The following is a 13,937-nucleotide window of genomic DNA, read 5'->3' on the forward strand; positions in this document are numbered from 1 at the left end:
GATGTAGACCCTACTTGATAAGAACCACACTGACGGTCTGGATTCCAGGTATCTTGTTGTATTCTGACTCCAGCTGTGAGAAAAACACAACATTCAAAACATTGATACAGTCATACATGCATGTCTGAAATAGTAATAATTTTTACTTTAAAAGTAAAAGATTTCTTGTTAAGAAAGTATGGCCTCATTCTTATCATTCACTGCATAACTGGGATTTACCACATGTCCTTCTACGCTCACACGCTGGAACGTTCGACATTTAACTTGTCCTTCAATGCTATTTTACTGGAACGGGGTGGGTGGCTGGGTATGGGGAAGTCCATCAGATGCTTCATAACAAGACAATTTAAAAGAATGTGTGCTCATTCCGCCAATGCTCTCTGTCTTGTAACCTAATCAGTGACAACAGGTGGCTCTTAGAGAAACGGCCCAATTCCCAGGCAGTTCAGAAGAGTCTCGAGATTGGGGCTGCAGTGAAGTAACATCTTCTGAGGCTCCATGTACCGTGTCTACAACGGCGTCCGTGATCTCCTGGAAGGCGGGAGAGTAGATGTCCTCCAGCTCTGGTCCATACACAAAGGAGTTGGTAAAGTTCACCAGAGCGCGGAAGTAAACTGGGAAAAAGAGACAGTGAAGGGATGAGAGTTGGACGACATACACACACACACACACACACACACCTTGATCCTTGTGATAGTACTGGCAGTACATGGCAGACAGTGATCATTCCAGTGTGCTAGCTTGTTGTAACCATGCTTAAACTGTAATGTACTCTTATCGGTTCCCTTTAGAATGTTTTCCTCAATCTTGTCTAAAATCATGTCATACTTTTTCAGTGTACTTCAAGGCACACTTGGTGTTCAGGGCCATGGCAGCTTACGGATTACTGTATTGCATTTCATTGATCTTCTGACACAACCCTTGAGCACTTAATGGGAAATTTTCCATATATTATCCTTTATTTTATTGTCTAAAGTTCAATGGGATATGTACACATTGATGGTTCATGAGAAAAGAAATATAGAAAGGAACTTTACAAGAGAATTTATTCTATTAGCACCGAGTCCTTGTAGATTCGATAACATGCAACCCACCAGGCAAAGGCAAGTAAGTTCTAGGTTACTTGGCCAAACACACAAACAGGCACGCATGCATGTAAACACCAATCCATAAAGAAAATCCCACACACATATGGTAATATTCCTTAGAAGCCTAGCAGAAGTGACTCTCAGAGGTTGATGCCAGAGTTCCTATATGACACATGGAGCCCTGGGAATGAAGGCCTGAGCAAGGATGTTGACAGACCCATGCAACGGGCTCAAGTTGAGAGAGCAGCTTCTGTTGAGCCTGAGTGACTGAGGCCCTGGTGTATCTCATCCACCACCCCACAGACACAAGGTGGAACAAGCAGGAAGGACACACATTGACCCCACTCATACACACACCAATCCAATGGGGTGTACAGCCCACACCAAGCATCTACCCTTCTGCACCTCGTAGATCACGTCACATCACAAATGAATGCCTTTTAAACAGCTTGCTGCTCCAAGGAGAACCTGGTCTCCTCTCACACACACCAGCACACACACCTCACATACACCAGTACACTTTTGAACAAACTTTGCATTGTCTGTCTGGTGTCCTGTTAAAACCATCAGTCCGTATGCTAGATGAAAATTATCTAAGGTAATACCAATGATGCCTCTGCCAGCGGAATAAGTGAATGGGTCTCTGACTGGCAGTGTTTTTCCCCAAACACAAATTTCCTTGAGCTGCTCAGCATGTTGGCAAGATGATGGCTGGAGGCTCCTCAAGCTGACCTCATTTGCCCATTTCCTTAGTGAACAATCGTGCTTTTCTCAAGTTCATAGTGGAAGAAAGGAGCAGGGGGTGCTGGGGAGGCGCGTTTCAGGATGCCAGTGGATGTGGGCTGTTTGAATCAGACATCCCAGAGCACTACACAGGGGGACCCCAGCAGCAGGGACATGGAAAATAGACACATCAAAGGGGCTTGCATTTGACCTCAGGGGTTCACCTAATGGATTTCCTCTGTGCCCAGTGGCAGTGCCCAGGCACCCGTGCTCATCGCAGCAGGACTCTATACGTCCACCACTTAGGAATGGATTCCCACATTCCTCACAATTTCAAGGCTGCTATACATCTCTGTTTTCCCATCTGACTGGAACTCTTATCAGAACATTTTTCCAGGACGAAAGTAATTTTTTCCGTGAGGGGGAGAACCCTCTGTAGGCAGAAAGGCAAGTCCAGGCACTCTGGAAGGAGGAGTTGATGGGGAAGCATGGGGTGGGCGCAGAGCTGGAAAAAACAGCATTCCGAGTTCTTAATTCATAAACTGACTTTGCTGTTAAGGCATGCTCGGGAAACTGTGGCAGCTTTGTCGCCGAGCCCTTCAGAACACACGGGGCCCTGTGCCGGAGACAAAGGCACGATTGAGCAAGCCCTCTGCTTCCAACTCGACCTTCAAACCCTGTCCGCCCACGGCGCGCTCAAGAGAAGTACCCCCCCCCCCCCGAACACTGCCAGCCCTGCCACTTTGGACCATCCCTTTTGCCCTGCTTCAGCTGTGTGAGAACACTAAAGGAGCGACTGTCTTGCTCTCTGGTTCAACCTCTTCCACAGCACTCCCCTGCTCTATCCCAGCCTATCCGAAGACGGTCGGCCAAACAGCCGAGATAATCCCTCTTTACAAAACAGAGGCTCACGGGCACACCATTTGGCCCGGCCATTAATGTGGTTTCATGCTCTTATGTGTCAAAATCCTCAAATGCAAAATGTCAAAGAGCCCTTAATGTAACTGGCGACCACAGTGTGTCCATGGCAGGACCCTGCTGGCCATTCTCTCGAAAGGGCAGTTAACATCCAGCTGTGGACCACCTGGTACAAACACATTACTGTGCACATCTACAGCCACTGTGTCTCAATCCAATGACTTATATGGATTGTTTCAATGGTATTTGTTTTCTTTTCTCCATTAATTCCACTAAAAAGTAAATATTTATGCTGGAAGGTCTTGTGCAAGCTACAAGTAAAGAGCAACTAAATCTAATAATTGAAAGAGAGGATAGAGCAAGAGGTATAATTACACAATAATAACAGTATAGAGCAACATGCAGACTTTGTGTGTGATTGATAGGTGGCACCTCACACCACCTGGACTGCGCATTTGGACATCAGATTGAATTAAGTTCAGTCTGGTGGAGTTAGCATATTTGTGTGGGTTTCCTCCCACAGTCCAAAAACATGTGTTTCAGGCCTGTTTGTGACTGGATTGCTCCTAGTGTGTATGTGTTCCGTTGCTTTATTGTATAAATGTGCGAAGAGTTTAGTGAAGTGTATCTAACACTAAGATCAACAAGATCAAGATAAGCCACCTTGAAAAGATGTGTCAGCTATAAGTTAATAATAATACTTGCACTAATAGTAATATTAATACTAGTTAATTATTATTGTCTCTTGCTTAGGAGAAAAAGGTTCCGTTAAATGAGAAAAGGTAAATATATTTGCACGTACACCGACATCTACACAACCGTGCCATCATTAGCATTCATTTTTTATCATCATTCAGTTTCTGTCACTGTATAAGTCTTCCTTATGTAACAATATGAATGGGAACTGGTGCTGAAGCTTTACAGCGGAATAAAACCAGGATTTTAACCGCAAGTACTGTAAACTTCCCTTTTTAGCGTTTGTGGGATTTTCCTGCAACTTGTGGGAAGATTCCGGGTTGTCCCACAAGGGTCTTGACACACTATGTAATGATATTTTAAATAGTATGGGGAAAAAAAGAATTACAGACCACTTGCACATGTCTAATCGCTCCATCTTAGTGAAAGACAACGGCTTAATGTGCAGGGGATCAGTGCACAGCAGCTCCGCACTGGTACACTCTGTAATGGATAGAAACGGTCATGTTTTCCACTGCCACGAGGGTACATCTGGGTCCCCTGAGTGTTGCTGTGTAATAAAAGAAAAACCTCAAAACATTCCCACACATAAAACTAAAGGCTGAGATAAGGAAGCAAAGTGTTAAAGTTTAAACGTTAACCAGGTTTAAGAGGACACAATTAATCAGAAGAAGGGAGTGGGGGCAAGGGTACAGCCACAGGGTAAATCTGAGAACATGACTTACTGTATTCCCGATGGTCAGGGCTGAGTATCTCACCAATAGCTGGATATCCCCAAGGGGGTGCTATAGCTAAAATAGGGTGGGGGGGTGTGGAGGCAGAGGTGAGATGGCAGGTGATGGGGTTTTGGGGGAGAGGTTTAGTTTAGAAGCCCAACAGAATCATGAAAAGAAAGGGAAAAAGAGTTAACAGCGAGCCGGGAGGGTGAGGTATTATTTTAAAGGAAAGCAGGAGGAAAAGGGAGAGAGAAGGAAAAGTCACGTTAGAAAGGAGACCAGGTCGGTGGTGGGTCTTCCATTAGGGAACAGCTCTCAATGGGGAACAAGGTGGGACCTCAGATGTCCGACACAAAGGAAGCCAACATGAGTGCTGTACGCTGTAGACCAGAAGACTCACACGGTTCAATTTAAAAAGCTCACAGTATCTATGAGATAACCAACGTGCACGTAAAATAAAACATGTTCTTCACTACCCTGTCAGACACTATGAAGTTCACTCCAAAACCCACCAGAAAGGCCTACGGCTGCTGCCAAAATCGGACACAGCTTTAAGATAACAATTTGTGCTTTCATATCCAAAGCAAACAAGACAACGTTGCTTCGCATGGCCAAGAAATGTTACACTTTTGTTCTCTGGCTCTAAAAGGAATTTTTCCTTAAAATTAGAAGTAAAATGAGCATATAATATGACAAGTGGCACAACACTGCTGAACCCTTTTGTGGTTTACTCAGTTTCATTAACCGCTTACCTCTGTCAGGGTTGCGGTGGTGTAGAGGGTTTCCCAGAATCACTGGGCGCAAGGCATGGGTGGGGTACATCACAGATTGGACACCACTGCATCGCAGGGTAGCCACACACACTTTAGACTGTCCAATACACCTGAACTGCATGTTTATAGGAGACAGCCAGAGTGCCTAGAGGAAACCCACACAGGCACCAAGAAGAACATGCAAACCCCACATGCACATTGAGGTGGATTTGAACCTATACCCAAACAGGCCAAGTGCTGTAAAGCAGCAGCAGCACTACTTGCTACACCACTATGCTTCCCCAGACCCATTTCTTTTAAGTATAATTGAGTTCTAAAGACGAGCAGTTATAGCTGCAGAGGATTTCATGCAACAGGAATATATGAGTCATACAGGGTGGGAGTGCTATCTGCAGGATTGCCGTCTGACTTACGAACCAAAAGGCACGGGCACCCTGGCACTGGAACTGAAAGGATATCCTCCAGCCTGGACAGATTTCCAGTTCTGGCCAAACTTACCACCTCCTGTTGCTTGCCTCCCCAATGAAAGATAACATTGACATATAGGGAAAGGGGGGCATTTCCTGTTTTTATCTTTCCCTCCAATGCAATGGAATATATGGCAAAGGTTTGGGGAAACAGCAGACTGCCTCTTTTCCAACACAATTACTGGAGAGGAAGCCAAACTCATATTTCGTCAGCGGGTACTTTTCTACGCACCGGTGGCCTGTCTGCTAGCATGCCCCACCAGCTGTATGGAAAGCCCCCTTGGACATAATCTGAAATACCATTTACATCAGAGGGACCTGTCCGGATGGTCAGCATCTTTGTTTATATAACTCATTGTTCCCTATTAACAAAAATATGATGCTTAAAGAGGAAGCACTATAATTAGGAGTAAGGTGCACAATTTAAGGAAATAAGGTTTACACAAGCAGAGGCTATGAGCACTTAAGATTGTTACTGATGAAAGATATTGATGACAGGTAGGATGGGTAGAAGCTAATTTTAAACATCCCAAAGATATCAAGGCCAAAATGCAGAAGACACTAAACAACACTGCTGACATAACTGAGATCGGCATTAGAGAAAGTGTCCTCTAGGACTTAAACCCCTCGTCTGTCATCACCATGCATACTGTGGAACACACACACACACACACACACACATTTTCAGAACCGCTTGTCCCATACGGGGTCACGGGGAACCGGAGCCTAACCCGGCAACACAGGGCGTAAGGCTGGAGGGGGAGGGGACACACCCAGGACGGGACGCCAGTCCACCGCAAGGCACCCCAAGCAGGACTCGAACCCCAGACCCACCGGAGAGCAGGACTGCGGTCCAACCCACTGCGCCACCGCGCCACCCTACTGTGGAACACTGCCTAAAAAAATGCCTTTTCCTCAATGGATGTTGAACCTTGACCTGCTCCTACATGACATCCTTGACCCTCGACGTTGCCTCCTGTCAGTCACTTGAGGTTCTCCTTCTCTCCAGCAGACCTCACTGGTCCATCCCCCAGCACTGGGCCACTCCACACCTCCTTCCCCTCAAATCTGTCAGACCCAGCTGTTGTCCAGCTGTGTGCGCATGCCTACAGACACACAACCCAGGCCATGGTACCCATGTAAATTACATTGCTATCACTTGGAGAAGTCTTCTATTATGATGCAGTTCCAGTTCTTTGAAAAAGATGGGCTCTTTGACTCTTGCGTGGGCCTGGATTAGAAAGAATGGTATTATACAGTAGGTGGCGGAGTGGCCTTCTTTGTCATGCAGTAAAACACAACAACAGCCCCAGACTCACGGCTCCTCAAACATAGAAAACAATGTGAGCGGGTTGCTGTCAGAAGCTGTAAAAGTGGCCAAAAAAGGGGCCTCCTGCACTCCGGCTGGTGGGAACCCACAAGTCTCGCTGACCCACACTAATCGACACTAATGAGTCTACAGCGACTTCAAACGATGCATCTTTCATGGGATTAAAAGAAGTGCAGAGAAAGAACGAAACTAAAGCAGGCTTTTGTGTATTGAGCTGTTGCCGTCTATTCACACACTAAGTGTTTGATGGGCTTTTAATGGTGGACACAGGCAACACGGCTGGGTTCTTAGGCCCCTATTGTGTTCATCTTCACGGGATGGAGAGCTCTGTTCCATTAAGGACAAAATATATATCTTTATATCCTTTTGGTGCAGCCAGTAGAAGTACATCAGTAAAATAAACAGAAACATATTGAGTATACTACCTTTTTTACCCATTTTTTTAAGTCTAGGTGCACACTATACATTTCCCAAAGGTGTTTTCAGACTGTGGGATAGCAAGAGACAACACTCTATCACTGACCACATGAATATCATGTTGCTGAAACATGAGCCAAATTCAGTGGAGACTGAAATAGGTGTTAAGATTTTTAGATTATAGCAATACTGTGCTGTTCATTACACCTGGGTATGCATTATAATCAAGATTTTATGGTAATCGCCTCTCCAGAAGTGGAGAGAAGAACTTTTAACTGGCACACCCGGCATCTGCAGGAAAGTGAGACAAAGATGTAATCTGTAATAAAAACAAACTCTATTGTACTTGTGTGAATCCTGTGCTCTGGATGTGTTTTGCCTCACTTGCTTACACAGCTTTTTTTTTTTTTTTTTTTTAAAAACAATTTCCTTCCTTTTATCAGCGCTATTTTAAAAAGTGATTTCACACATTGTCTGAACCGCTTGTCCCATACGGGGTCGTGGGGAGCTGGAGCCTAACTCGGCAACACAGGGCAAAGGGCTGTAGGGGGAGGGGACACACCCAGGACGAGACACCAGTCCATCACAGGGCACCCCAAGTGGGACTTGAACCCCAGACCCAGTGGAGAGCAGGACACGGTCCAACCCATTGCACCACTGCACCCCCAAAGTGACTTCAGAAGTGGACTAACATATTTATTCCATTGGTCCTTATTCTGTACAAGGTACCTGGGGGAGGCACAGGCTACTTGAGTGTCTGCTCCATGGTCAGCCTTTACCTGCTCAAAGAGCCCTGCAGGTTGTTTGGGAAGAGAAGGAAAATACCAGCTTACCAAGGCAACCTGCTCGTGTGTGATACAACACGGCATGGCCACGTGCTCTACTCACGGCCCGTGTCCCTGCATGAGACCCGCCGGAATGTCCAAGAGCAAAGAATGCTTAGTTATGAAGCCTAGACGCCGTAATGGAGCGTCTAAAAAACTTGTTCCAAAAGTCTTTAGTTTAAGAAAGTGGGAGACACACAAAAAAAAGGACGGAACGATCAATGTGTGTGTGTCCTCTGTAAACGAATGCGTTTGCCTCAGGCAGCTGCGGTTCCCTTTCACCCGCATGTCAGCGTGTGCTTCGGCCTTTCACAAACACATCTGCTGTGCGGCACTGGAGCTTCTCCGGAGACGTCGCCGGACCCACGGCATCCCTTTCCCCATTGGAGATGGAGCATTTACAGGCACCAGGAGGCAACAGAAAAGAATCCACAGCTGCCACCGCATGTCATTTCCTGAGGTATAATTATCCAGCAGCCACACACTGTCTCACGCACAGGCCGGCAACTACCAAGCCACCGTAACACTGGGTGGCCTGGCTGACAGCCCCCTTTATCTAATGCCATTGCATTGGTTTGACTCTGAGGTCTGACTCAGGACATCCTTATTTACCACTGTAAAAGTGAAGACAGCGTATCTGTAGAAGTCAGCTTTATCATACAGCTTCTTGTTGAGCACCTTGGGCCCCTGACCTTCCACTAACCATGGGGTCTGTGTAAAACACTGTAATACGCAGATTTGATTATGTACTCTCCTGGTTGCATCTTTTCACAAAAATATAAGCCAGACTCACAGAACCTGAAACTGACTTGAAAACAGACTCTTCGGATGGCCTACATGAATTTTTGTGTGCTAAACCGCGTGGTCATCACTTTTGGGATATGGTTGTATACTTGCATTCAGCATGAAATCTCAGCAAATTGTACAAATTCCACATCCAAAAATGACGCTTGAGCGAGACGAGAGAGGACACCGTGAGAACTTACCCAGATGTCTGACCTAGTGCTAAAACAAACTTCCTGTAAGACTAAACATTCTTGGTTGCTCTTGTTGGACAAAGCAGCAAAAGAGTCGCATTCTCTGCCTCTTCCGGGCCACAAACAAAATGAGACCATCTCTCCTTGCCCTGGACTGACCCGACAAAACCACTGTCTGGGAGAACAGCAGGCTGGGAAAACTTAATGGCTCACAAAGCATGTCACATCCTATAGTAAATCAAACCCAAAGAAAATCATGCATAGTTGCATAAAATAACTTTCACTACACTAAATATTTTTTTAATTCATGGTAACATTCTAAATGCTGTGGCTGACTGCACATAGTGGGGGAGGTCACGTGGAAGAAGTTTAAGATTTGCTTGCAGGAGGGAAATAAGACAAAGGGAGATAATGTGCTTGGGCAGAATCTAATCTTCCCTTTGAATCATCTCCTTCTAGGATGGGGCCACTTCACCCTAGGAGGAAATGATGGGAGGTCTGGGGACATTTCACAGACTATCTGAGTGGGAACATTTCTGAAGACCCCCCCCCCATCCAAAATTAGCATGAAAGCACCCCTCTAGCCCTCTCACCCTGCTTGCTCTTGAGACATTATAAAGAAATGGAAATATAACCTTTGCACTTGTGTGTCCCCCAGACCAATTTCCAACAGCCTCAGGGAAGCAGGGGGCTGTGAAAGAGGGAGCACAGGGTGGAGAGCGATGAGTAAGAAAAGAGCCCCCACCACATCAGGAACAGTCATCATAATGTTGGGTTTCTCTTTTACAATTGGAGGCTGCATATATTTTTAAGGATTGTTTCAGTAGCTCTTTCCATTTTTTTATGAGTTACTACAAAGTGTGTTAAGGTACAGGTATTTACCAATTTATACACCTGGGTAATTTTCACTAGATCTTTTCAGGGAATCTCGCTCAAGAGTACTACAACAGTACTCCAATCTGGGTCTTCTGAGTCCAAAGGCAGTTTCTCTAACTACTATATTATCTGCTCTTCCAGGTATATCAAAGTAATGACAAGCTGTTAGTTCCTCTAAAGCACAGCTTCTTTTCTAGCCTTCAGAAAGACAAGTCTGTACATATCAGAAAGACTAAAGGGGTGATCTAATTTTCCATAGTTTTATTGCAGACCCTTAACTGCATAATGATCTCTCGCATTTAGTCCTCTGCTTCCACATAACAGCAGCATGTGCATGTAGCAACAGCTGCGAGGGTTTATAAATGGATGCTGGAGACACAGTCTTATCACTCCCATCCTGAGCAGTTTTACAGAGGAAAGGAAGGTCTCCTCACACAGTCCACTGAGGCTGGGAGGGGCCTGAAAATTAACGTGTCACACTGCTCCACTCAGGAAGCCCCAGTTCCTAACCCAGTGCTGTCTTTCGAAAGTCTAAAGAAGGAACTTCCCAGAAATACTAATTCCTCCAGCTCCAGAACAGTGTACAATTACTCTGGTAATCTATGAGACACTAGTTTAAAAACAAAACTAACCAGTGTAATCTAACCGGATAATCATTGCTCAGCTCTTCTTTATTTGAATGGAAATGAATTAATGGAAACGTGATCAAGGCTAGATTCACCTGTATGACACCTTTTTCTGACACACTGTCTCAAGACGTAGGGGAATTAACTCCCTCCGTCCCTCGGAACTGCTGAATCCCTGCCAACATTCAGAAAGAGTCTCAAAAGGGTTACAAACAAGAAAGAGTAAAATAACGGTAAATATGAATTTATCTATATTCCTTGATAGTGAGAATTTAAAGCTTTATCTTATTCTTCTTACAAACAAAACATTGATCACACAATGTTTAAGATTGACGAGGCAGACAAGGACACTGGGGATGACTGTACACTAACACAAAAAGTGTTTATAAGGATGCTTGCAACAGCTGATCATGAGTCAGGAACATCTGCATTGCAATCCAAGCATGCTGTGACCTATGAAAGCAAAAAATCCAGACATGACAGACTGAGTTGGCAGAGATGTCCATGTTGAACGTGGCAGCCAAGACAGAGTGAACATCAGGACCCCAGACCATTTCCTAAGTGCACTGTCACAAAACAGGACAAACAGACAAAACATCTTCAAAATTGAAGATGTTTGTTTTCATTCTCTTAACATCAGACTCTTCATTACCCCATTAGTGTTTTGCCTATAGTTAATACAATGATAGATATTTACTTGCTTCCCATATGGAATCCATCTTTCACAACCCATTCGTTGAGCTGGGCATCTATGGACCATTACTAGCAAGTCCTACAGAAGCAAACTGTAGAGGCACCACTTGATGTTAAAGATCTGTAATGCTCCAGCCCAAGGATGCAGTCACACCATACTGCCACCCTGCCTTCGGACCGTGAAAGAGTGCAGAAAAAGAGGGAGACCACAAACCTCAGCACAAAACAGAGCCAGGCAGGGTTTCACAGATGTGCTATTTTAGCATGTGGGGACAGACGCCAACCCCCTGTGCCCAAGCTCTGATGTCACCCTGCAGCATTCCTAACAAAACAATTATTGCACCATGACAGAACTGGCTGCACTGGCAGGCATTATAAAGCCTCGACGGCAAAGACACAAATGGAAGAGGCAAGAGACAGCCATCCTGGAATGTCCTGTGCCCTACATTTACTCAATATATGGATCAAGGAATAAAAAAAAGAATCCTACTCAGAGGTTAAAACAAGCTTAGACTTATGCTTCAGGGGTGTAATCTAATATTACTATTTTTAGATTTAATATTTCTGTCTCTATGTTGTTATGACCCAGCACTATTCATAAAACTAATTTAACAAATATCAAACAATTGATCATTCAATCAGACAATTGACTGAGCGATTAATTGATTGGTTGTTATTAATTTGCTAGTTACCTGACACTTGTACGCAAGGTAACTAAGATAGTCGAGCCATTTATATGACAGCATTTTTTAATGGACCAATTCCAATAAGGCACTATAAAGGTAATACTAAAAAGGTACAATAGCAGCTGTGGGGAGTACGGTTTAATACAATCACTTTCTGGTTACAAGTCCATGCCCTTAAGTGCAAAGCCAGGTACTGCCCCCAGCATAGAGATAAGGTGGTATTTATATGAGATTTTCCTACATTAAACTGGTAGTGGTATTTATATATATTGAATGCAATAAAGAAAAGCTGCATTCCATAGGACAATTTAATGCAAAAGAAAAAAGGTAACGTGTTTTCTCTAGGTTATCGGTCACATAGAAGGAAATCGTCTGGTGAATTAAGAAATATACATGTAAACATAAATACTGGCCTTCAATTTAATTATCCAATTTTCTGGAGTTTCAGTATCAGAAAATACTTTGATGTCTATATACATAGAGCTGTTTGAACATATGTGAATCCTATGCAAGCATGCAAGGTACTAAGTTAAACCTGATCCATAGCAACCACTTGCATGGTTTCCAAGGCAAGTCAAGGGAGGAACAGAGGAGGGTTGAGACCCCTATAGGGATGGTTATTATTCTTGTATAAACATTAAACTTATAAAAAAGTAACATATAAAATGAATAAATTATTACGATTTACACACCTGATTCTAATTACCTACTTGGTTTAACCAATGCAATTTGGAGTTCACTTATTTTTGCACCTGCACTACTGTTTTTCGCCTAAATGCATGATTTCCTCTAAAGCAACACATGCAATTGGTCATTACACACCTGCTCTGTAAAGTAATTACTACTTCTCATTAAACAACCATTTCGTGGTAAAACAAAGAAATGCTAGGGGTTCACATACTTCAAGCAGCACCGTATACCTCTGAAATGACTAGAGCAGGACATCCCAACCTTGTTCTTCAAGGTAACAGCACAAATGCCTGCTGCATGTGACAGAGTTAATGGCCTAACTATAAGAGTGTGGAAATCATGACCATACAGACCAAATCTTTCCAGACAGACAACCGAAAACAGGAAAAAAGCTGCGCAGAACCAGAACCCGCCTGACACACCACACAGTGCTTCTTCCTGGACATACCCTTAGCCTGGGATCATTGCATACATTAGACATAAGCAGTCTTATCTCATTACCCTCTGGTGGCAATTGTGGAGTGAGCATTACCCTTGCACATAGTACTGAGTGTACACTCAGTGCCTTTCAGCTGCCCCAGGTATAAAGAACCCCAGAGAGCTTCCTTGTGGAATTTTTTTGTGAATCTCTTTGTGGTCTGCAGCCTCAGGAGGAGAACAAAGCCACAGTAGTGGGGAGGGTCTGGAAGTTCAGCCGCCTGCCATCTTCCACATTGCTTACCCTTCCTTTGATCCACGTTGTTGTGGTGGTTCCCCTGTCGCCTTTAATCGGGTTAAAGGAAGCTTGGGGGACTGTTTATATGTCGACAGAAATTCGAAGACCCTTGTTATGACGAGTCGCCACAACGGTTTGGTGGAGCAAAGCCATAGAATGCTTTTGGGGTCATGGCAACTTCAACAAGCCTCTCAGGAAGACAGACAATAGGCCTCGGAAATACTGAGCTACAATTCTGTTTGACAAATCTATATTTGGAAGCATTTTTTGAGGATGAAAATGTGTCTAACACAATATCCCAGAAAGCAGTTGTCCCCTGTTGTTTATGAAAATGATTATGGGTTTCTTGTGGGCGTGCTGGCAGGTTCCTTTCTGACATGACTATGTTAACAGTGGCAACCTACAGTCTTTGAAACCTGAAGGGCATATTGGTTTTGTTCTTACTCATCTCTGAACTGATTAATTAATCATTACAGGATGATATAAATATGCCAAATAAATCAACTTAATTTGAGGATGACTCAACAAGACCCAGCTGAGTGCAGACACAGTGGCTAGCAACCCTGCCTTGTACTGTTTGGGAACTATTTGCTTGCTGTGTCACATGGGCCAAACCAAAGCAGACAATGGACCCTGAACAATCAAAGTTAGAAATGGGAAACCTGCCCGAATTTCACGTTGAGAAAGCTTGATTCTTGAGGTGCTGAGGGACTAAATGGTAA

The 13,937-nt window shown here is 44.3% G+C and overlaps 1 protein-coding gene across 9 annotated transcripts in view; it reads right to left on the reverse strand.

Annotated features, from left to right (window-relative positions):
• Positions 1–13,937, reverse strand: part of hspg2 (heparan sulfate proteoglycan 2) — a 128,363-nt gene that overhangs the window by 80,201 nt on the left and 34,225 nt on the right. For all 9 annotated transcript variants that reach the window (XM_029246389.1, XM_029246393.1, XM_029246394.1 and 6 more), the window contains exons 4-5: positions 505–614; positions 15–73 (exon numbers count right to left, since the gene is read on the reverse strand). In XM_029246389.1, coding sequence (XP_029102222.1) covers positions 15–73; positions 505–614 — 169 coding nt within the window. The remainder of the gene's footprint in view (positions 1–14; positions 74–504; positions 615–13,937) is intronic.

This window comes from Scleropages formosus, chromosome 19, assembly GCF_900964775.1.
Source record: "Scleropages formosus chromosome 19, fSclFor1.1, whole genome shotgun sequence".
NCBI lineage: Eukaryota > Metazoa > Chordata > Actinopteri > Osteoglossiformes > Osteoglossidae > Scleropages > Scleropages formosus.